The sequence below is a fragment of the Mesitornis unicolor genome, unplaced genomic scaffold (genome assembly GCF_000695765.1).
Source record: "Mesitornis unicolor isolate BGI_N332 unplaced genomic scaffold, ASM69576v1 scaffold28040, whole genome shotgun sequence".
NCBI classification, from domain to species: domain Eukaryota; kingdom Metazoa; phylum Chordata; class Aves; order Mesitornithiformes; family Mesitornithidae; genus Mesitornis; species Mesitornis unicolor.
In genome coordinates, this window is record NW_010158082.1 from 26294 (window position 1) to 50098 (window position 23805).

The 23805-nt window shown below is 37.4% G+C and overlaps 1 protein-coding gene across 1 annotated transcript in view; it reads right to left on the minus strand.

Moving 5' to 3' along the window:
- BAIAP2L1 (BAI1-associated protein 2-like 1) overlaps window positions 1–23572 on the minus strand; it is a 31553-nt gene extending 7981 nt beyond the window's left edge. Inside the window, exons 1-7 of the mRNA XM_010182558.1 lie at window positions 23501–23572; window positions 19751–19837; window positions 3226–3287; window positions 3061–3132; window positions 2618–2755; window positions 1131–1283; window positions 488–655 (exon numbers count right to left, since the gene is read on the minus strand). Coding sequence (XP_010180860.1) covers window positions 488–655; window positions 1131–1283; window positions 2618–2755; window positions 3061–3132; window positions 3226–3287; window positions 19751–19837; window positions 23501–23570 — 750 coding nt within the window. The 5' untranslated portion in view covers window positions 23571–23572. The remainder of the gene's footprint in view (window positions 1–487; window positions 656–1130; window positions 1284–2617; window positions 2756–3060; window positions 3133–3225; window positions 3288–19750; window positions 19838–23500) is intronic.
- Window positions 23573–23805: the final 233 nt, after the last annotated feature.

A 23805-nucleotide genomic window follows, 5' to 3' on the forward strand; every position in this document is an offset into this window, starting at 1 on the left:
CAAATAGGGCAGAATTTAAAATTTAACTTTCACTCTAATACACTCATAAGAATCATGATGGGAAGAAGGAAGAAAGAAAGAAGACAGAAAATAATGTTTATATTAAACTACTGAGTATGTCATTAATATTACTTACAGATAAGAATGTAGGAAATGGAATGGTTAGAGCAAAAGTACTTCTGAGGTTGGGCTCTGCAGAAAAAGTCCTAGGCACACAAGTTAAAACTGTACCTTGCTTGGATGTCTGCTTCTGCCTACTCTACGGGGTATTTTTCCAGTAGCAGAGCTTCAGCTTAATGATTTTGCTGTCATACCCAACCCCTGTATATTCCAACTGAGGTATGTTATAGACTCCATCCCAACCCCTGTATATTCCAACTGAGGTATGTTAATAGACTCCATCCCAAATGCTTAGGTATAAAAGTTAGCGATGCCACTCTACTCCCATTTTAGAGACAGAACCTTTAACCATTAACCAACAACGTACCATGGTATTTCTCTCTATCATTGGCGAAGGCTGTGGAGTTCCCGATACTGGAGTGGAACCGGGTGTCCGTATTTCGTCTATCATAATTCTCACTTTTTCAGGCACTTTGGTGGCATCACTACAGATTTCCTGCCACCCAGGCAGCTTGGATTTTAGGAAGTCCGCACACTGCATCCAAGTTGAAAAGGTACTTGTCAAAGATACGCTTTTTCATAACATGACACAGACCTACTTGTTAATTTTCATTATACCAAAATGGTAACACCAGCAATATGGAAATATTTTCAAAGGTTTTTCTAAGCAATACCTCTTTGAAACTAGTAACATGTTGTAGAAAGAGACTTATCTTTTTTCAGGGTCAGTTACTGCAAATACCTGATCAGTCCACACATTTTTTGTCTTAATGTATGATTTCTAAAAAGTCACAGTAACCCTTTATTATTGATACAAAACATTTAAGAGAATACTGCACTGTAAACATTTCCCAGGAACTAATCACAATGCTTGTCTGGCACTACAGTGTTCCTAAGTGCTACCTTAGCCATGTGTGGCAGTCTCACCTACACAGTGCAGGAGACACTCAAGATCTCCTCTGTGATTACATTTCGGGAGTTTCATTTCTGCTCACGCTCATGCCACTGACCTGAATGTGATAGAAATGCATGTGCTGGGTAAAGCTGCAGTGCTTGTCAACCAGGAAACAGAACCTTCTTTTTTCTTCAAGGAGAGCTTCTCTGCAGCCTTCTGCAATAAATCTCTGAATATCACTCTGTCGAGAGCTCACAGTTTCCAAATACTAAGGGGAAAAAAAATAATCACATACAGTCTGAGTTTTATGTGATACTATATCCAGTTACCAAAGCAAACGCCTTAGGAAAAGCTTTTGGATGGGTGGAGTAGGGTGGTTCTGCTCCCAAATCTCTTTCTTTCCATGCACACACCTCACTTCCCTAATCTCATCAGGTAAATGTATGTTCTTACCACAGGCAATCAATAATCTATTTAAGGCATGAGGAGCGGAGGAAGTGAAGCAAAACAAGGAAGTCTTTTAGCTCTAAATAAAATGCTGCAGTAAATAAGAATATGACATCAAAGCAGCAACTGTGCTGAGAAGTTTTAAGGCCACAGGTGTTCTAATTAGAATAATTACCTTCATCTGCTCCACAGCAGCTACATTTACTCTCACAAAGCTGTGATGAATCTACTTCGTTTGAGAGAGGGGAAAATGAGCTACTAAAAAGACTAAACTATATTTGCTCAATGTTATGAGGATTCATGGCTAAACTGTGACTAAATGCTAATTGTCAGTCCAGTACCTTAAAAAAAAGGAACTGTCATGAATACAGCTTAAAAGATAGGTAATAAGAAATACAAGCTAGTCATATTTAGGTTTACTGTACTGTTATAAACAACGGTTTCTTCAAAAATAAAATTAAAATAGAAAAATATGGGAAAAACATCCATATAAGCTAGCACAAAATAGAAGTATTGTGCAAATAAAGTTAGCAATGGCAAGTATTTTGTGAGAGACGTGACAGCCAGAGTATGACTTACTATTTAAAATAAAGTTTGTCTTCACTGCCTTGCCATTTCTTATTTCGCCTCAAGATGGCAATGCTGTTTTAAGATCCGTAGGACAGGTAATGAGTGATAACTGAAGTTGGCATTTGCCTACTTTGGGAAATTAATTTATAGCATGTTACTACTGAATTTACATAACATAGATGACTCATTGTGTAAACGTCTGTAGTCACAGAGGTACTTTAAAAAAAGTAGTGGTCAAGGGATGAAGCCTGGAAACCAAAGCAGAAGCCTTAGACTACGCACAGCGTAGCAGTCTAGAGCTTAATTTCAACTGGAACACAAACTCTAGGAGAGCATTTAATATAAGCCAACTTTGAGGAACCAAAGGTGCATGCTCTTTGAAATTGTAGAGTTTAACTGTTGGCAAACAACTGAAGAGGAGTTATGTGCATTAATTAATAACATTGCATATACAAGAATTCTGGTAAGCTTCAGAACTCAAGTTTCAAAACAGACTCAGATGTGACCTGTAATAGTGTAACATTTTCTGTTGACCAGTTCTCATACAAAGAAACAAACAAATAACTTGAGAGACAATACACTGACCTCCATCTCTTTATGCTCGTATTTCATTACATTTCGTGCTCCTTGGCTTTTCCTTCTGATTTTTTTCAGCTCAGCCTGAGACTTCTCTAAAGAATCTAATTTGCTTCTGTGTTCAGTCTGGTACCTCTTCAAAGTTGCCTGCAAGTAGAGCATTTCAAACATCTCATGATGCACTCAGCCATGTAACTGGGTGAGTAAAAATCACTACCAATAATCTGTGGGATATTGCCAATACACATCAAATGAATTAGGCAACTGCCTTTCTCAGTTCTAGTTTTAAAATGCCATTAAGTCATGATTGGTTAAAACATGAAAATTTTTGCCATGTTTATGTAGCCAGTTCTAATGTATTGATTATTTAACTGCTATGGAACAATTTCTGTAAAATTCTTTGCCTAGCAACAGATGAATAAAATATGACTTTTAGAATTGAATGTACTTACATTCATATATTTTACATCCAGGTCTGTTTTCTTCTCCAGTTCAGATATGATTTCTTTATGAAATTTTTTGAACTTTAAAAGCAAATAAATGGTTATTAAAAATTGGCAAAAGCAACTTACAGTTTCAAAAGTAAAATAAATTAAAAAGGAAACTGTTTAACTCACACTCTCCTCTAGACTGTCATTAAGTTTCTTGTGTGTTCTTGAAATTTCTGAGAGAACTTGGCCTGTTGATAAACATACAACCGTATTTGGTTTTTTTATTGTGTTCTGAAGTTAAAGAACAGTCATACAATATATTTAACTAATATAGTTATTAATGAGAATATATTTAAGGAGGATAGGAAATTTCTTGCTGTTGCTCATCACAGCAGTTTAAATAACTAGATCCAGCCACAGACAAACCAAGAAGCTTGTAAATGACAGAAGGATAATTAATCATGCATTACTATGCAAAAGGAACATGGGGTGCCAGACAAAATAAATAGTTCCTTCTCTCCAGAATAGCTTATGTTGATTTAGTAACAGCCTCTTTTCTTGCCAAGTCAGAGAATAGTACACAACAACTAGAGATAGTTGCTATTATCCAAATAGCTGCTATCCATGTTTTAGTCTGAAAATTAAAACATTTAAGTTTATTAACTAACTGCACCTTCAGGATTAACAAAGTAACTTTTCACATTCATTCACATCACACCCACTGAAACAGATCTGGTACAGATGCTGATTCATTTCCCATGCTCTTTTATCAGCGATAACAGCCTGATTAATGTCTGTATGGCATTAACTAACAGCCAAGAAGAGGCAGATTTCTCAGCTTCCTCTCAACAGACCCTAAATGTGCCCATCTTTCAGCACAACGTCCCAGCTTACTGTGAACCGTTAGCAGCTGAAAGCTGCACTGTTTCGTAGAGAAAAAATAACTCCGTGCTTTGGGTGTGGTTCTGTGTGCAAACCAATGTAAACTGTGCCCGCTGTGGTCCTGCCCTGTGTGCAGACAGCCAGCTCATCCTGCTCCGGATAGCGATGGCCACATCATGCCCGCTCCCTTCTCTGCCCTGGCACGGACACCCTGAGTGTGTGCCAGTCTCGCCTGGGAGATTGCAACATTCAGCTGAGGGGAGAGCGGAGGTGTCCTGAAGTGCCTGCTTTGGCTGTGCCCAAATCAGACCTGGAGAGAGCTACCAGGAACCATTACAAAAAACTGCAAGTGCTGGGGCCACGGTCAGGTTCCCAAACTCTGTGGCGGCTGAAAGTCTTGACTAGAGCTGTGTTTTACTGTCACTCCATTGCCATGGCAGGAACACAGGTTCAGTTTCACAGCTGGTTCACTGCCATTCCCCCTCCAGTCATCCAGCTACTCCTCCATCCACCTTGCAGTTGTCCCACCCATCAAAGCCCATCTCCCCATAGCGCACGGTAGTGATCTGGTAACACTCCCACATAACATAGATGCATTCCCACAGTGCCTGGCTCTGTATTATCACCTTTCTCCCTTCCTATCTGTCATTCTCAAGTTACAGCATCTCAAAATTTTAGTTTCTTTGAAATGAGAAGCACATCTCCTGTCCTGTGAAGCAATATGACACAGCAGATCTCTAACTAAACAATGTAAAATGTAGGTCAGCATTATTGTTTATGGGGAAATAAGAAGTGCTTCAGGAAGAAAAACACACAGCTCCCAACTTTTCAGGAATCCCTCTTCATGCCCCAATCCCCACCTCTACGGCTCTTTGCACAACAGACTACAGGAGACGTGGCAGAAGGAATCAGAACACAATGAGAACAGTCAGCCCCTTGAGTAGCAAGAACAAGGAATTCACCCTCTGGATGGCAGATGGGAGAGACAGAGGGATGCCGCATTGTTTTTAATTATATATATCGTTTTTCTGAGTCCTTCTATACGGCCTACATAGGGCTATGCTTTTTTGGATTATAATTAAAGTTGCCGGTGACTACAGAAATATAAATACTCTAAGTGAGAGGTGCTATAGTACTTAGTTGCTCATATGCAATAGAAAAGTAAATACAATGTAGTTACATAAACACTTGAAGTAAGGGACATGAGTAAGCCACCTTGTTATTTTAAGGCTGCAGAAGTGAATGCTCCTTAGTCTGTAATGTTTGTGTTTCACTAAACCCAACTGAAAAAGATACATTTTAGATTATAATGAGCTTCTAAAATTGTAACAGTTTTGTAAATGCATATCTGCAACTTAAAAAGGAAAACAGCATTAAATAAGGAAAAAATAATCAAGAAATACAACTAAAACTACAAAGTTAGTTTGGTTTTAAATATGCAGAGTAGAAAGCTATTTGGAAGTTACAGAAATTCAGGGCGACCGTTGAAATGGCCCTAAAAATAATTGCCCTTAGAGATTTCTGTTCTTTTAAAAATGAACTTACACTCCCTTTTAATAAAACGTATGTTCTAAGACCGCTGCCAAAGCAGCACACTTAGCTAATGCTTGGCAGCGCTGAGGCAGCCAACGCGCACGCTCCAAGCACTGACAGACGTCCAACAACGTCGGGCATTGACTCGGCGCTCGCATCGCCCTTCCACGCTCCCTTCCCCTGGCCTGCCCTGCCACCGCAGCGCCAGCGCTCAATGAAACCTCCCATTCACCTGGTGCGTCAAGAATGGAAAACCTGACGCTCGGAGCTTGTTATTTTTGTCTCACGCAGCTCTTGAACCGACTGCAGCTTTTAGGCTTTGAATGCTTGGTTAGAAACAGGCTTTTTTCATCCTTATTACAAAGAATACTGCCAAAACATGTCCTGAAGTGACGAGAACTTTAAAAACTGCACTTCCTTCTAAATGGTTTGTGCCAGATTATTTGATGAGCTTATTTCAGAGTGTTCTAGAACACTTTAAATAGTATTTTTAGATATCAGTGACTGTATCTCTGGTTGCATTTTGTTTGTCTCTCAACCAAAGGCTCCTTGTATGCTGTGCATCAGGCAAAAGCCATTTTATGCTGGAATCTCCTTACTGCCACCAGTAACCCACAGGCACTCTATGTACTGACTCACCCATTTCATTTCCTCTTTCATGTTTTGAGTCAACATTTTGAAAAGAACCCACAGTAAGCACACTCTGACCTATTAAGATTTAAATCATAGTTTCAATTATAGGTCAGATTCTGCATCTTGAATAAATAGAAAACATTTTTACAGTGAACATATACCATGATGTTTTATTGCCAGTTTAAGATAATGGGTTAGTCACATTTTGATGCCCTCTCCAATAAGATTTATACAAGGAGACAAGTTTTTGTAGAGGACCAATTCAGGAAAGGCAAAAGAACCCCGCGCCTAAATGTAACAGTGTCCAAGCAGAATCGAAATTGAACAACTTACAATATTTTGACTGTACTTACAATGGTGAATTAGGGAATAGCTCTAAAAGACAAGGTGTTATTCTGGATTAGTGACAGCATAAACTAAGGCCAGGCTCTAGTGTTCAGTAATTATTTATATTTTAAAAAGGTATGGAAAACGACTTAAGGTGAAGACAAACATCTATTTCTCACATCAGCTAAAAATACTTTGCTACGTATTAAAGCTGCTCATGATTGGTTTTATACATGAGAGCTCATAATACTTAATAACCAAGTATTAACCTCATCGTCATTTATTGGCAAACCCCAAACCTCTCACATATAACGACACGACTGGGGTGCATGACAACAGACCACGTAAGGCCAATTTGTGGCAGATGTACTGTAAACTTCAACCAGTTTTAGGCATCATATTATGCAGAGAATTAATAAACCAAAACCACTGGTCTTGATGATCAACATAGTTGTCTTTCAAAGATACACTTTTTTCCTGCTTTCCATTCCCCCACATCCTGAACATGAGATCTTTTGTGACTTTTAAAAGAGTGGAGATACATTAAATATTCCCTCATTTGCTTTTGAAAACAAAAACATAGTTGTAAGTGTTTATAGATACTTGTTCTGTTATTTTGCTATTACCTTATAAATACACTGCAGGGGAGAGAAGAAACAATCTCTTTCAGATAGGGATTTTGGAGAACATCTCAAATGCCTTAAATAACTTAAAAATAAAACAAACATTTCTCATGTATGGTTCTTGAAACCATGCTGCATTATACAGCTATAGTCTGAAATACGACCATGAACAGTAATGCCAAGTTCCATGGTAAATTTATTTTAGTTTCAAATAGGTTCAATGCACAGGTAGAAAGATCTTTTAAGCTGAAACTTCAGGAATTTGTGGGATATTTTTAGGCTTAACCAAGGCTGTTGGTTTTCTATTGAGAAAATAAGACAGACTAGAAATCTATTAATGCTGTTGGGTTTGTTACCAGAAAAAAGAGAAAAAAAAAATCACTAACCCAAAATACATAGCAGTTATTTCTCCATATACAGCATCCCACAAGCAAGACTACATCCATAAAGGACTGTCTTCATAGCAGACGAAAAACAAAGAAAATAATTTCTGACAGAATTACTCATTGCAAGGCCAGAATACTTCTGGAGTGGTTACACTCGAGTCTCACTGGTCACACTGGGCGATTGTACTGGTCATCATTTACCTTTCTAGCTTATGTTGACTGTTCTTATTAATAGAAGACTAGGAAAATTAGTTCAAATTAGATGGTTTCTCAACTCAATCAAGAGAGTCCTGTCATAGAAACAAATATTAACAGCTACCAACAGAATAACTTAAAACTTGTAAAATACTAATTGTATCACCTTAGTTGAAATATATTTCAATTTTGTTTTATTTAGAGGTCACTCTTGAAAAACTTCAAGCCTCTTAACAGAGAAACTTTCTTAGATGCCTGGGAACAAAGTGCTCAATTATATCACTTGTATATCTCCTCTCGTCCTACTTTGCACTCAGGGCAGGTCTAGTAATTTCATGGCTTAGAGATGAAACCACGTAATTATTTACACTAAACAAGAGAATGAAAGGCTGAGTCAAAGCTTCACATGGAGACGATACAGCTCAAGTGTATTATTATTATTAGATGCCATTTCTGTCCAGATGCTCTCTTTTTTCCAAGTTCTTTGCCCAGAAGAATGGCGTTTATGATCAGGGCAAGTTAGAAACAATGTCCTTTGAAGCCCTCAGAAAGTAGTAAAATATAAAGTTTCAAAGGAATACAGTATAACAAATAAATATTATTGAACAAAACATCTGTTAAGCCTCAAATGCACTAAATTTATCATTCTGTCATAAGAAAGATTTATTACAGAAGGATTTAATTGTGCAACAAATGCTTTAAAGAAGACAAAAAGCCTAATGGAATTTAAGGTGAAAGGATAAAATTGTGAAGGACAAAGTAATGTAAAACTTCCCAAGCTCTACCTGTACTTTGCTCGTAATACAATTTGTCCAGAATGCTTTAAAAAAACCCAACAATCTGTAGAATCACTACTAATACGCACATAAATCAATAGGACTCGGTCAAGTCTGCCTTTCCTTCCTTACTGCCTGAATGAACATGAAATAGGAAGCAAGGAGTAAATCTCTGTAGTTCATTTTATAAAATGGCATTGACACATGACCGCTCAGTGCCATTTTATGAATGTGACTGTGGAAGGTGAAGGGGAAGAATAAAAAAAGAATAAAACTTAAAATAAATAAAAAGGAAAGAGATTTCAGACTATAATAAAGTATTTTAAGTCCACTGTAATGCTAAGTGTAGCGCCCTGAAGCAGCTCCTCCGAACAGATAGTTAAGTTTTGCTAGAACAGCAAATAAATACATGAAATCTGTAAGTAAAACAAAAATAGAAGCAAAGAGAACTTCATATTCTAAATGGCATTCGCAGAACAACTTCTATTTTAAAATATCCAGAATTCTCACTAAGGCTGTGAACAACAGCTACAGTTCTGTGCTATAACAAGCAAATACGTTAATTTAAAACAGATTAAACACCGGTTAAAGGAAATTTAAAAACCTCTCCATGACAATGGTTGAAATCTGTGTATCCATGTACCAGTATAGTAAAACACAACCCAAAAGTGGTATTGATTATCAGCCATGAGGAATGAAACTAAACATTATGATATTATTGGAGATGTAAAAGTAAAATTTAAAGTACCATATATAAAGATATATAAATGTAGCCCTGTTAAGAGCATGTCTTGTCAAAGTTGTTTACATTGGGCTTCCACACAAAATAAACTGCAGCAATTATTCATTTCATGAATATACAAATATACAAATAGTCTCATGCTTTCAGCTACCCTGTAACTATATAAGGATTTTATATCAAGTTGCTTTCAAAGCATCATTTCTCATCTAAAGTTTGCTTATAATATTTCAAATAATTATCTGAAACCGGTGTAATGCTCAGAGTTACGAAGTTTCAATTTCTCCATAGCTCAGTTTTATCACTGTTTTTTCCACTAAGTTCCATTACTTCTAAATATTTTAAATCTTTAGATATTTTACAGTCTCCTTGATTCCAAAGAGATAAACAGTCTTCTGAAGTTTGTACGACCCTGGAAGATGCCTAAATCTAAGTGTCTTGCCTCGATGTCCAGACAAAACCAGTCAGGAATAAATAGGATCATACGAGACACTGTTGCTAATTTTGTGAGGTGGGTACCTATGACATCGGGTGATGGTGAACTCAGTGCTCTGCTTTTCCTTCTCATAGAGCTTCACTGCCTGCGTTCCACATACGGCTCCCTAAGGAAGAAGTGCATTCTAGCCCATGCACAGAGATTTTGTGTATGTTTGGCCAAAGTCAAAACTTCAAATTATAGTCAAATAATTTCTCTCCAGCTGCATCGCAGCCAACATACTTTAACAGGAGTCCACAGCTGTGTTAATCAGCAGAGACTGCTTTCTAGGTACAACACTTTCTTCTATTGGAAGAAAGGACCTTTTACCATTTTACTTTTAAAGCAAATGCTGTACACAAAGTTCTGTGCTTCTCAAAATATTTGCTTTGTTTTGATACATACGTATTTGTATGCACACACATAGCATATACATACAAATCTCTCTGTCTACCTCACTGAGAGCCTGTTCACCTTGCACCAGAGCCAAATAGCATCAGGGGAAAACCAGAAAGTGAAGGCAGCTGGTAGCAGGCTGCCACTGCTGGTTTCTTTTGGTCTTCCTCTCCTAGCAACCTCCTGGGCCCAATTCAGTGGATAAACTGCACCACTGGTGACAGCTCAGCCATGGGCACCACCTCCTCAAGGACCTCCATCATCCAGCCATAGGCTTATTATGTTGTGGAACTGGCTGGGAAAATGCATTCAGGACCAGTTAGAAGATGATGGCTGGGATTTTACCCAAAATTTATTTATGTCTCTAAAGGGAAAAACAAAAAGTCTAACCACCCATTCTCAGCAGCTTAGCTGTGTATTATTTGGAATAAAGTTTGCTAGAACACATATCTGACAATACTCTCTTTAACACTTTCCTGTTGTTAGATTACACATTGCTCTCAGCATGAGGAATATAATCAAATAATTCTGCTATTCAGAAGTCCTTTTCTCATTTCATAATTAGACAAACAGTGAAGGGATAGAGCACAGTTCACTTCTACTCTAGTAGCCTAGCACCTCTTATTTATGAGCACGATAGCATTTTCTTTTGTACTTCAGGATCAAAATTCTGCAGTAATCTTTTTGATGATGACGTGAAAGAAATTAGTGTAAGACTATACTTACAGTATAGTACTGTACTCAGTACTTAAGTCTTACTGAGATCATGGCATAATGAAGTACTTCCCCAATACATAAAACACAATTCAAATTACTTGAATTAAAATTATGATTTTTCTTTAAAACTTTGGAATATGTAAGTATTAAAAGATACAAAGAACTCCTCAGCTCTTTATAACCCCAAAAGTCTATGACTGTTTATAAAAAAAAACCATGTTCAGTTAAGCCCAAAGATCAACTTGCTTTTTAAATATACTTTAAAATTAACACCAAATTCTTTCAGCTTGACACAAGTGATTTTAAGAAGTACTGCAAAATTCATACCATGCTATAAAGTAGGCAATGAACTGTTCATAAATTAGCTATTCCCATGTAAGACTTTACAAGAGTGAATTCTTAGGAGATTATCACGGCCATTACAATTTCCAGTTACACTGAGTTTGTTCTTTGTGTGATGCTCCTATTTTACAATTTTAAACAGAACAAAAATATTAGCTTACACGATATTTTAAAGAGAAATGTGACTTTATTACAGTTCTAGTGATGTTTAGTCTGCTAGTCTAATGTCCTTTTCTCTCTCAGGCTGTTTTGATCTCATAGTCAAAAAAAATGAAATAATCAGAGATTAGAATTTTTTAAACCTACTACATCATTGAACTGATGTTAATGAACATGAAATATTCATCTTGTTTCCGATGATTGGGAAGCATAGTAACTAAATTTTAATGTTAAGAAAAGGAAACGAAAAGCACATGCCACATAAATAATGCATGGAAAATGGCAAACTTGCTTCTCCACCTGTTACTCCATTACTAATATATATAATAAAAATGCCTGCAGCAGTCTTCTTTACCCAAACATATAAAACCGCAATATATTGAGGTATGTATGTCAGAGACTGATCTTTCATGGGGCCTTGAAAGCCTTACATACAATAGCTTTTCATACTTGTGCTGCAATGCTGTTCAACAAGCAACTTGTAATGCTTACCCAAGTCAGGTGCAAAGAAAATAAGTTACAATACAAGCACAAGCCTGAGCTTGTCTGTAGGAAGCCCTGCTGGTTTTAGGCAGATTAGTTAGGGAAGATAATACCACAGAGCTAATCTCCGTTTCTCAGCAGGACTGGAACAAACAAATCACGCTAATCAGCACAACCTGAAGTTCTTTATGGGTTTCCAGCACTAGAGAAGATACATTTTTTAAGTTATCATTGTAAATGTTACATGAAATTCAATAAAATGCAAGGAATCACTGCAATTTTTATTACAGCACTCTGGAACTGCCATCAAGAAGAGCTGACTGTACACACAAAATACAGTTAGACCTTCTCTTAAAAGATTTACAAGGTAGTTACACGTGTCATTTTCTTCACAATGTTGTCATTTATTTTCCATTTCTCTCACTGAGAGGACAACTGAGTGTATTTTCTCTACACAGGCTCTCAGCCTTGTTTCTTTGCCAACAGCCATACCTGGGGGTGGCAGAGGAGAACTGGGACTGCTGAGCATCAGCAGAGAGATAACGGCGTCCTCCTGCTTGCTGTCCCATCACCTTGTGCTCACACTATGTCTGGGTGGGTTCAGAGCTGCTGGGGAGCACTGACCCAGCGTGCACATGGGATGCCAGTTCTCACACTCCCAAATGACTCTCTTCTATACAGGCAGTAGCCACAATCTAGAAACCACTGCATGCACACACAGGTGACGCTCAGGGCACCCTTTCCACTACAAGATGAAAGACGTCTTTGCTATCTGTGAGACTCATGTGAAATGTAACTGTTCCAATAGAGTCAGAAAATATTTAAGGATGCTCTTCATGATATTAACCCTATTTTCTCAGGCCTTTGAGGCACAGCATGAAAATATCAAGTAAGTACACACTCACTGTAAGTGCCCTGAATATCAAATTTTTCCCTCAAGGGTGTGTAGCCACATGTATCATTATGGCTGTTCTGTGCTAAACTCCAGAGTCATTGCACACACGTAGGTGTGCTTACATGCGCAAAGACACGCACATTGGTGTCACAGCTGTAACACAGTATCACTACAACCACACATCACAGAGAACAGCACTCCCAGTGCTACCTATGGACTGCTAACTTAACCACCCTGAGAAATCTCAGGCTGTGCACTCTAAGTGTTGGATGGATACAGCTTCCAATAGCTCTGCAATGGGTGGTCAGGCACTGCATTAGATTAGATTAAGTTGTTCATATTTCAGAATTTTAGACTGAAGTTTTTCTTTCTTCCAGCAGACTTTTATCAAAAGTTTATATGCAGGATACTGAACAGCAAAAGTCACAGTACTGACTGTGGAGAAAAAAAAAAGTTGTCAATATGATCGTTTGGGTTGCTTTAACCTTATAAATGACCTTGAATAACAGAACTATAAATGGCAGGAAAATTCCACTAATCCAGTTACTACATCAGTAGAAATACATCTAGAAAGGCTGGCTCACCTCCTAGCTTTCTTATCGCAGATTGGAGGTCTAATAGCACAAAGTCAGAATGTTGTTATAAAATTAAAAGATGCAAAACCTCACTCCTGAAAAAACACTACTTTGCATGTCTTTTTCAAGGTAGCTCTGTGTGTACTTTCCTTTTATAAGAAAAGACTGCAGTGGCTTCTTTCAATGCAATTTCATTATAAATAGAGTAGAAGGGTATTTTATTAACGCTCCATAGGAAAAGCTGCAGCCTCTAAGCTAGTTTCCCAGAAGTTTCCACCAGATGAGGTGCTAAAGGGGTTCTGCAGTTGCTGGCACACTTCTCTTGCCTTCTATCCAACATAATCTCCAAAAGCAGAACTAGAGAACTAGAGAAGATGAGAAACAGATACTAGAGAAAAGAGGACAGTGCTGCAGTAAGCTGGGACAAGGTGACAGATCTCTTTAGGTGAAGGGAAGGGTCTCATCTTGCTAAGACAAGTGAAACAAGATTCCAGCTGAAAGGGTCAATTTAGCAACCCAGTTACTCCATCTCCCCCTGCCCTTTTTTCCCCTTTCAATTGAAATACAGCTAGCTGCATTCATCCAATAAAACTGAATTTTCTCTTTTTCTGCTTGGCTTTCTCAATAGGGATAGTGATACTTAAGTGCTGTATCAGAGAAGTAGCAAGAGAGAGCTATAACTTTGAAAAGTACCCACTCACGTGGCAATTTTGCTTACTAATTGAGGAAGGAAGTAGTTTTGAGTGGAATACTTAGAATCACAGAATGGTCTCAGTTGGAAAAGTCCTTTACATCATCAAACCCAACCATCAATCCAGCCCCACTAAGTCTGCCACTACACCATGTCCCTACTTGCAACAGTGTTTAAAAAATGGTATTGCCTTACATTACAGTCCAGTCAGAAATTTTTCAGCAAGGACTATGTTCTTTTTAGCAAAATAAGAATTTTCCAATTCCATTCCAAGGATTTTTTCTATATAAGTTGGCCACTTAAAGCTCACACTTTCTGATGTAGAAAATATCTAATTTCTGCAAATAGAAATGAGGACAGAGAGAGAAAAGTCCACAGGGTTTCTCTTAGTTGCAAACATAAAATGAAGCGGTTATCACTGAAAAAAAGGCAGACAGAATTCTCTATAGATTGAACTTCACACTAATTACATTAGTATAAAATGCAAATTCCTATCAAATAGTTAATTGTTAGTTTGCTTTTAAAAAAAGCCAGAAAGCAGTTACCAAAGGATCTCTATGATCCTGTTAGATGTTACTCAAGAGCTCTGACTTAAGAGCTTACTCGTACAGATCCTAAGAAATGCCAGCTATTGGATAAATTGCGGCCTGCTCACTAGTCATTAGCTTATTCTTTTAACTGACCAAGGGTTTATCAACCCTGACTCTCAAACTAATACGCAGTTACCCCAGTAACTGGACATTTGGCTAACTGCAGCAAAGTGTAAGGGCTCTCAAAAAAAAGGAACCATGCATACAGTGATCCCCTGCCCCTGGTTACCCATATCGTACTATTACTGTAATTACTAAATTACTGTGTGTATTACTTTCACAAGTGAGATTTTCTATTTGATAAAGCATGACAATGATGTGGAGACCTTTAAAACTACACAACTTTATAAACAAACCTGCGTTTCATGAGTATGTTGAAATACTGTCTTTTTAGACGCTAAGAACATCCTTTCTTTTGTGTGATGAAGAAAGATGAATATCAAGTTCAGGGCTCATCCTCCATCAGAAAAGAATTTCACTTACTATGTGCACCATTAGAGGTAGTTAGGGGTTTTTTCCTCTCCCCACCTCTCCACATCTTATGACTACCACAACACAGAGAAATCTCTTAGTCCAATAGTGCATCTCTAGATTACCTGTAGTGGTTTTTAACCAGAAAATGTCTCCTGAAAGTAACCCATTTTTTCCAAATTCTTACATTTCAGACTGTAGATGAGCACAAGCTTTTGCATACCTGTTTAAGATAAGTTTTAAGAGAATGAGACTATGAAAAAATAAGCCTGTGAAACAGTAATCTTTAAACAATCAGTCTTATATAGGGAAGCGATTCTGTCTCCTCCAATTTCCCTTTTAACATGCTGAACTCCTGCAATTTAGTTCCACTGGTCAAGACCATGCAATGTAACATTTTTCTTACAGTCTGGGTTTTTATAGCTTGACAAGGAATGGTTTACACTTACTCGTTCTTGAGCAATAAGCTCTAGATACAGACCCACAACATAATTGTGGGTGACTGCTATAGATCCTGTTGCCACACAACAAGCAAACTGGGACTTTACACCCACAAGATAATAAGTGAGTTGTAGCTACAATAACTGGCAGGTGTTAAAGAGGATTGCTGGGAAGATACGAGAAGTAGCATTCAATGAGTAAGGAGTAAATAACTTCCTGATTCCTTGAGCAAGCGAAGGCTACAAAGACAGCCTATGTTAAAAGCGTTTATTAAAATTACAAGCACTAAAAATTGGCAAAGCCCCATAAACCCTTATTTTGGGCAAGGCAAAGTTTAGCAACACATCATGAAAGTTACTATTTTAACACTATACCAGTGGTGTAATATCTACATGACATTATTTTTAGTGAGTTACTGAAGCACAAAATTTTATTGTGCTAATGTGGTATGCTGAAATTTGAATAGCATGAAATCTGAACATTGTTAAATGCACAGTTCCTTGTTTCCCATCCTTTCTTCCTACTGTGATTTCCAAAAGATGTCTAGGAAAAAGATATGCAAATTCCAAATTGCAGAATAACTTTTACAACATAAATTCAGGTTATGTTCCTAAATGCTCATAGCCAAGTCTGAGGGACTACAAGCTTAAAAATGAAAGGAAATAAAAAATTAGAATAAATGTTGACCTAAATCAACTTATCCCTTATTCGTAAGGATCACATTATGAATGCAGTATATTATTCTACTTCCTCAACTTACTCATATTAAGGTATTCTGTATTCAAATAATTCAGAGAGCTTCAACCAGACTTAAAAGCCACAGATAGGTAATACAAAAACTCTGAATCAGCTGGAATATCCAGATTTCCATTTAATTCTCTTGTTTCCTTTTTCCGCTCCAATTTCATTAAACAGAAGAGTCTCTTCTGGCATTTTACTTTATTTTTTGCCCCACTTCTCTGCCCTCTATGCATTTTACCCTCTACTTCAAGTATTTTCATCCCTCTTTTCTAGTTCTGTTTCTTACCCTGCCATGGGGTTGGCATCCATTTTACTGCCTCATTACAGGAAGCCCATTTCCTTATGAGAAGGAAAGACTGTTTTTGATACAAATCTTTACATCACACTTGGCAGTAAATATGCTCTAGGTCACCCAACAGGTTTAAGGTTGTACTGTAAAATGACTCAGTGCAATATTCCAGTAAAGATTCTTCATAAACTAAAGAATATTGTGTTTTAGCCATATGAGCCTTGCAGTCCTTTCATAAAAGTGTAAGAATTGTAATGCAACACGACTGAATTTACAGTAATACATTATTTTTCATCGGCCACTACTAAAGGTGAAGTTGCTACAGGAAAGACGTGAAACTTCAGTTCCTACCTCATTTCCCTGTTCATTATTCAGAAAACTGATTTTAATACGAACTGTATCTGCAAAAGTTACAGCTTGGTATGCTATCTATCAGAGAAAGGAAGAAAGGGGGTAATCTTGTTCTAACACCTTCTTTTACAGCCAAAAAGTACCTCATGGCTGATGGGTGAAACACAAAGCCAAGGGAAGAGGTGTGCGCATTTAAGATGCGTCAAAGATAATTAATTGGCAGATAGGCTTTGCCTTCATTTCTGCTGTAGATAACACAGTGAGGTAAAAGGCCAGCACCGTGGATTTCTGACTACCATGAAGTCCTGCCATCCATAAGCCAATTGTCCTGATGGTGATTAAGTTGGTAAGCCATGGGGGCGCAGAGACTTGTTTGTTTTTAAACAGGTTAATTTCAAGCATTAATTTGAACATTTAGTTTGGATGTTTCAATTTTTTTTTTCCTCTAATAGAAACATTTACATTTTCTGGTTGTTTTAAGACCTAAACACTGAAAATTCAGACCACAGTACCTCGATTTGTGCTCAAATATTACTGTATTCCAAAACTCATTCGAATTTGCTCATTGTCAGTTTATCTAATTCATTGGAAGAGCCAGAATAAGGTCTGAAATATTAAAAGTATAATGATTCTCTATCGACATCTGTGGGAATGTTGCTATTGATTTTGGTTAATACAGGACACGGGAAGAAGCCTTATAATATAATTCTGAACGAAAGGAAAGTAAGATGTTACAGAAATATGCTGAACATCAGATTTGAATACAGATAATGCGTACACAAGATTATGGAAATTGCTCCTCTCTGTCTCTTTGGCAGTCCCCTTCAGACTGCTGCTCTTCCAAAACAAGCTGGTGTGGCAGCTCACTGATGCTCAGGAGAACACATCCCAGAAAAGCCGTTCACAGGCGTATCACAAAACTTACCTGATGGCTACTGACCTCTTTTTTGGCAAAGACAGCAGAAGTATTATGTGTGAGAGAGCTGTTAGTGGCCAATACCACGTCTTCTGGCAAGTCTAAAGGAACTTACACAGGAGAGAATCCCAGTGGGTTGTGCCTACAGCAACCCCACTCGGGTTAACAGGGTCCACAGACGAGCAAATCACAGCAAAGTTTGATCTAGTCCTTCTACATCTGATACTGCTCAGCACGCATCTTAATATTTTTAAAATACTAAAAGGTAGAGTAATTTTTTTTTCTTTTTAAGCAAAGAAACTTTTAGAGACATCCGGGGTATATCATATGTCTTTGCTAAACAGGTCAGTTTTTCAAAATGCAAATCTCTCAGACTCCTAAGCACATTATCCCTCCTTTTCCAACATTCACTGACGTTCCTTATTTCCACAGTAAGTATTCTATCAGAGAGTATGCTGAAACAAAACCACAGTTGCCGTTTGCCTTCAGAAAATGTTTTCTGCAGCAACAAGTTAAGTACAAGATGAACAGAAAGCAGTGTTAGAGGTCTGACCTTGACAAAGGCCATGTTTTCTCAATATGGTATATCTAGAAAAAGGTTTATAATTGCAGGGAAGAATTCTTAGTTAAACAAAACTATTTTTTCAATCAAAATTCCCCAATAATAGGAAAAGACAGTTATTTTCAGATTTCAGCTGAAGACTACTTAAAGACAACATTTTCAAACAACCAGACATATCCCACAGTCACACAAAATTCAATAAACAGACTTCTTCCACGCTTTTGACCAACTGCTTGATTGCAAAAATTGTAATGATGCATTTGCTGATATTTTTGTAAGACTCTGCATGCTTATTACTTTTAACTTTCTCATACTTTTGTTCTATAGTTTGAAAGCAGCAACTCTGCTGTCTGTAAACAGCCCACAAAGCAAATACAGAAAGCACCACATCAGGACTGTTTGCTCTGTACTGTTTGCTGTTCTGCCGCTCCCAACTTGGAACACAGAATGTTAGCACTCACACAAAAGTGGGTTCAAAACAACTCATAAAACCTATGCAGGCACCTAGAAACCAGCAGCCACCACTGAAGAAGAGTCTTTCCCCTCAATTCTGCTTCAACGGAACCATTAAGAAAAAAAATGACTAAAAATATCCTTTTTAATCAGCTGAATTAACATATTATTACGAGTTACAGGAGCAGATGCCTGTCACACCACTGAAAGAGTTCTACATTGCCCATAATCTAGAGTTCAGGGACACTTCATCAAGTTATTTTTGTCAAAAAGCAAATAAAGGCTTTCAACAAATGTTTCCTCATTACAGTATGGTTTCTGCTTCTTTGTTTTGTAGTGATATTTCTGACAAAAGATTCTAACATTTCAAATACTTCTATGACAACTTCACTTTTATAGATTGAGCAGTATCCTTTCAATGCTAGCCAAAGGAGTACGAAATGGAGTGCTGACGGCGATCTTCCGAAAATTCTCAAATTATTTTCAGGGAAGTACAGAACGTGGATTAATTTTACATGAATCTAAATGTACTACATCTCTGACTCTACAGTTTCTCTTTCAAAAGGTTGACTAGAAAATAAGCATCACGTATCTGAGAGCTTTCAGTGATATACTTGATCAGAAATAGTGAAGCAGAGCTAAAGTCTTCACAATGGAACTCATCCAGAAAATTGTTGTAGTTTAGAACTGCCATACACTACGACTCCTCATCCCCATATTCTGTTGCAGAAAATTTCAAAATTCATCTCTGTATTAAAAATCAAGCTACACATTTTTCCATATTTATTTTTGAATTGTGAACTTAAAGTACATGCTTTTGAATGCATAAGCAGAAATTTATTCACAAAAGTAAAAAAAAAAAGTAATTTTGTCAAAACATTGTAAGTGTCTTAAGAAATAATATGCCTTAAAGGAATCTAATCCCTTCCATCTGTGCATTATTTAGGAGAACACACTTTTTCTGATCCCCTTCTACTTCACATTAGTTCTGTGAACTGCCAGCAGGAAACCAAAAATAAAGTTTATATTTTGAAGTAATTTCTTTTTAAAAAAAATGATATTTCACTTACCTAGTTCTTTAGAAACTGGAGAATCAGCTGCTATATCCCCAATCTTTGCAAGGCTATCATAATATGCTCTTCCAGCCACTACCATAGCTTACAGTGGAAAAAGGAAAAAAAAAGTATTAAAGAAATAATCAAAGTCTTCTCCATTTTCATTCATCTATGATCCTATTTAAATTTAATAATCCAGGGCACATAGTTGGAGAGGAGTATATGGCAATAAGGAAATCCTGCTATCAAAGTTACACAAGTGCCTGCTCTGCCTGCCGATTTGTGAAACCTGGTGACAAAGACAGAACACATTAATGAAGATTCAGCCTGTAATTTCATTCCAACTTTCATGCATATCCAGGAGCAGTGTCCAGTGAGTAGCTTTAGCCATAAGCCACTGGTCAGGACATAACAAAATTCCTTGGTGTAGATAAAGCTGTTGGAAAGGAGGCAAAATGCAATCCCAGATGCACTGGAAATGCCAAGGTCTCTGGGCTGAACTGGCCAGCCAGAGCACTGCTCCGAGAACTGGCTACTGGCCCTGATACAATGGACCTGCAGTTGCAGCAAGAAGACATGGAGCCCTTCAAAAGCAAATCATCATATACTGTTTAAGCTAGCTGAAAGGGTAACTCGCTTCAAAAAAAGCTATGATGAAATACAGTTTGCCAGATGTGATATATTTAAAAGAAAAGCGAAATGTGAAAGGTTGAATACATCTGATACAGCCATTCCTACAAATAACCGTTATGGATAACACTGTACAGTCATCATATACTGCAATGACAAATAAGATTGCTTGTCAGAACAATACATTGAAATGGGAGGATCCTACACATAAACACCAACTTTGCCACTTTAAGGAAATTTTAGGCCTTAAATGCTAAAACTTGAAAAATTAAGTCTCTGAAAGATGATGTTAAGGTTATGGAGATAACTCATTTGGCATTCTTTCCTCTGTTTTCAGCATATCATCAGTGTTCCCGAGATTATGATAAATTACTTTGTTCAGCAATTTACTGAGTTTCTGGTTTCTTGGACAGACATGGAAAGTTAGCATTGATATATACAATTTCTGCACGGAGTTATTTTGACAGTCCAGGAAAGTGCCTACTTTTATCTTCATGGCTGAATCCAGGATGGCAGAGAAATCTGTGTTCCAAGTACTTTAAGCAATAAAAACCTCAGACAACAGACGCATATGCTGTTTAAAAAGAAACCTGAAGGTTTAACATTCCCAACCAAAAAGACAGACCCTACTTAACATCTGGATGCTCATCTTCACACCCCTCCCTGGACAGTTCCCCCCTTTTATTGTTTATAGCCCAATTCCATCTTTACAGGAACCAATAAGCTCTTAATATACATCACTGAGGTTTCAGTTATCCTCAGTTAATCATTTCCTGGTTATAGCTGATTTAAACAGTAAAGCCAGTTTTGCTGGAATGAACGCGGAAACATCAAGATTCAAACTGCAGGGAGGCCAGCAGCGAAAAACATTTTACACATGTAGTAGGTCTACACCACACAACAGTTGCCCTGCATCTTCACAGGATCCAGATCTGATCTGCACACCACAAAGAAAAGAAATACAAGGACAAACTGGCAAGGTCTTATTGTAAAAGGCAGTGAAAATTTTTTCACTAAGTCTTCATAATTAATTCATAGTAGTACATTTTTAGCCTAAAGTGGAAGCCAAGCAGACTCTCACTGTTGACTTCAGAATACTTTTTTCTCGGGGGGGAGATGGCAATTCCTAATTACAGTATTTAGGTCTGTATGTTAATATTTTTATTAGCAAAGGCACCATCTTTGGTTACGTGACAGTATGTTCACTGAGAAGCCTGAAACTCTTCCAAATGAAACAAAGATTCTTTTTGAGGCCCTGCTGCATTAAACAACAGTAATTTCTGCCTAAGCTTTATCTCATAGGCGCTCTACATTCAAGCTTTCTGAGCAGAACTATACTGGTGCTACTGATTGAGCAGTATGCCACCCATATGCAATGATTTTATGCCATACCAACTCTTCCTATCTCATGTTTTTTCCCAATAGCCCCAAGTCAATCTTTTATCCTAATACAGGCACTAAAAAAGAAAGAAAATGTGTGATTTCTCCTGTGCTAATCAAGCTAAATCAAGAACTCCAGCCGTATAATCTCTTTGGCAGTACTAGAGCTAGTGAATTACTGCAGAGATGGAGTTTTGACCTTTTATCCTCAAAAGGTATACAAACACATTATAAACAAATGAAAAGTTCTTGTAGATTGTACATTCTTAATCAGCCTACTCTGACTTGTTTGGAAAGCTGCAAAGTATTTGTTTAGCAACAAAGTGTTTACTCCTCGTTACAGATCTATTTATACCACTCAGAATTTATGGAGAAAAGAGTAACAATTTATGAGAGCCTAAATATTACTTTAATGTAGTTTCTCAACAGCTATTGCAACAGTGTAAACATTTATTCATTTGAAATTAAGCATTCATGCCAGATATGCTTTATCAGCCAGTCTTAAAAGGCAAACTTGCTAGAACACAATACCCAGCAGTCTCTCCGGTGTTGCTGTGCAGTTATATTGCGAATTACTGATGACAAATTGAATTAAAAGAGAAGGGGCACAATGTAACGTATCAACAGTAGAAGTGGAAGCCTCAGAAACTGGTACAGAAATCTTTCAGCCAAAAAAACCCACTTGTAATTACTCCTAGTACTACCTGTAATCCTATGGTTAGGTATTAGGTACCCACAATGTTAATCCATCAGGTTAGGCATTACTGCAAGTCAGTCAACATTTCCCTATTTTCATCCCCAGCAGGCTTTGGTTTTATATTTGTCTCAAGCCTGTTCTAAAATTTGCATGAAGAGAAATTTCAATGTCTATTTGGCTATGCACTGCTTCTGCAGTATCACATTTCTCAGAGTACTCGGTTACGTGTAGGGGAAATATGTGCCACAGACTGGCATGAGGCAAAATGAGAGATTTTACATGGCTTTAATATGGTCTCAAGCAGCTCAGCAGGTCTGTGAAGGGGAAATGGAGCAAGCTCCAACGGGTTCTTCCTACAATGTAAGCCCTGGGAATCTGAAGCCCAGTCTTGGAAACCCAGACTTAGATTCTGCAAAGTCAATAATGAAAGTAAACAGGGACATTATGAAAAGTTTGAGAAACTGTGTCCTTACATTCAAATTTATTAATTCCAATTTTGACTCTATTAAAGAGATGCCATCAGGTTTAGTATGGCTAAGAAAAAAAATAATTAATCCGCTCCTGAAACTCTTACTCATTCAAGTTGTTCTGTTCACAGGGTTACTTAGGTAGCGACGTGTATAGGTGAGCAGGAACAGATCTAAGAATGTGAAATATCTCTGGAAGATATCTCCAGGGGAAAAAAGGTAACATCTAATTTATGTAACTTTGGTTTTTATTTCATTTATATTCTTATTCTAATGTGGGTTATTTACACTTCATGTTCAGTTTATTTTGCAGTAGCTCTATGCCTAAGTGTTTCGGATGCAGCTTCTGCAGGACAGGAAAAATAGGAAAAAAAAAAAGAAAAAAGAGAGGGTAATACATATGTTTGGGTATTTGCACTTCTAGTTTTTTGGTTTGGTTGGTTTTTATTTTTAATTTTTTCTAATTAAAGCAATTTTTTTTTCTCATTACACACACAAAGCTCAACCTTGAAATTAAACTTATACACAACCCTCATATACAATATTTAAATAAAAGTTAAACATTCTAAAGTTAGCACCTAGAAGACTTACCATTAACAGCTTTTTCATAATTCTTCCCCAGATTTATTAAATTCCTCAGTCCTGGGTTGAACTGTTCCATAACATTCTAGTGAACAGAAAACAAAACTTGTGTCATAACCAAGGCAGTTCAACGGTGGATGAAAGCATTTACCTCAGTGTCACTTCGGTCTGGTTTTGTACAGCACACATCTAAAAAGTCTGTGGGTGGATGAAAAATAAAACATCGGGGAAGAAGAGGAAAGCAAAAGATGGAAGGGAGAAGAAATTCAGCATTTAAGATCAGCAAACAGGAAAAAAATAAAAGGTAAACAATT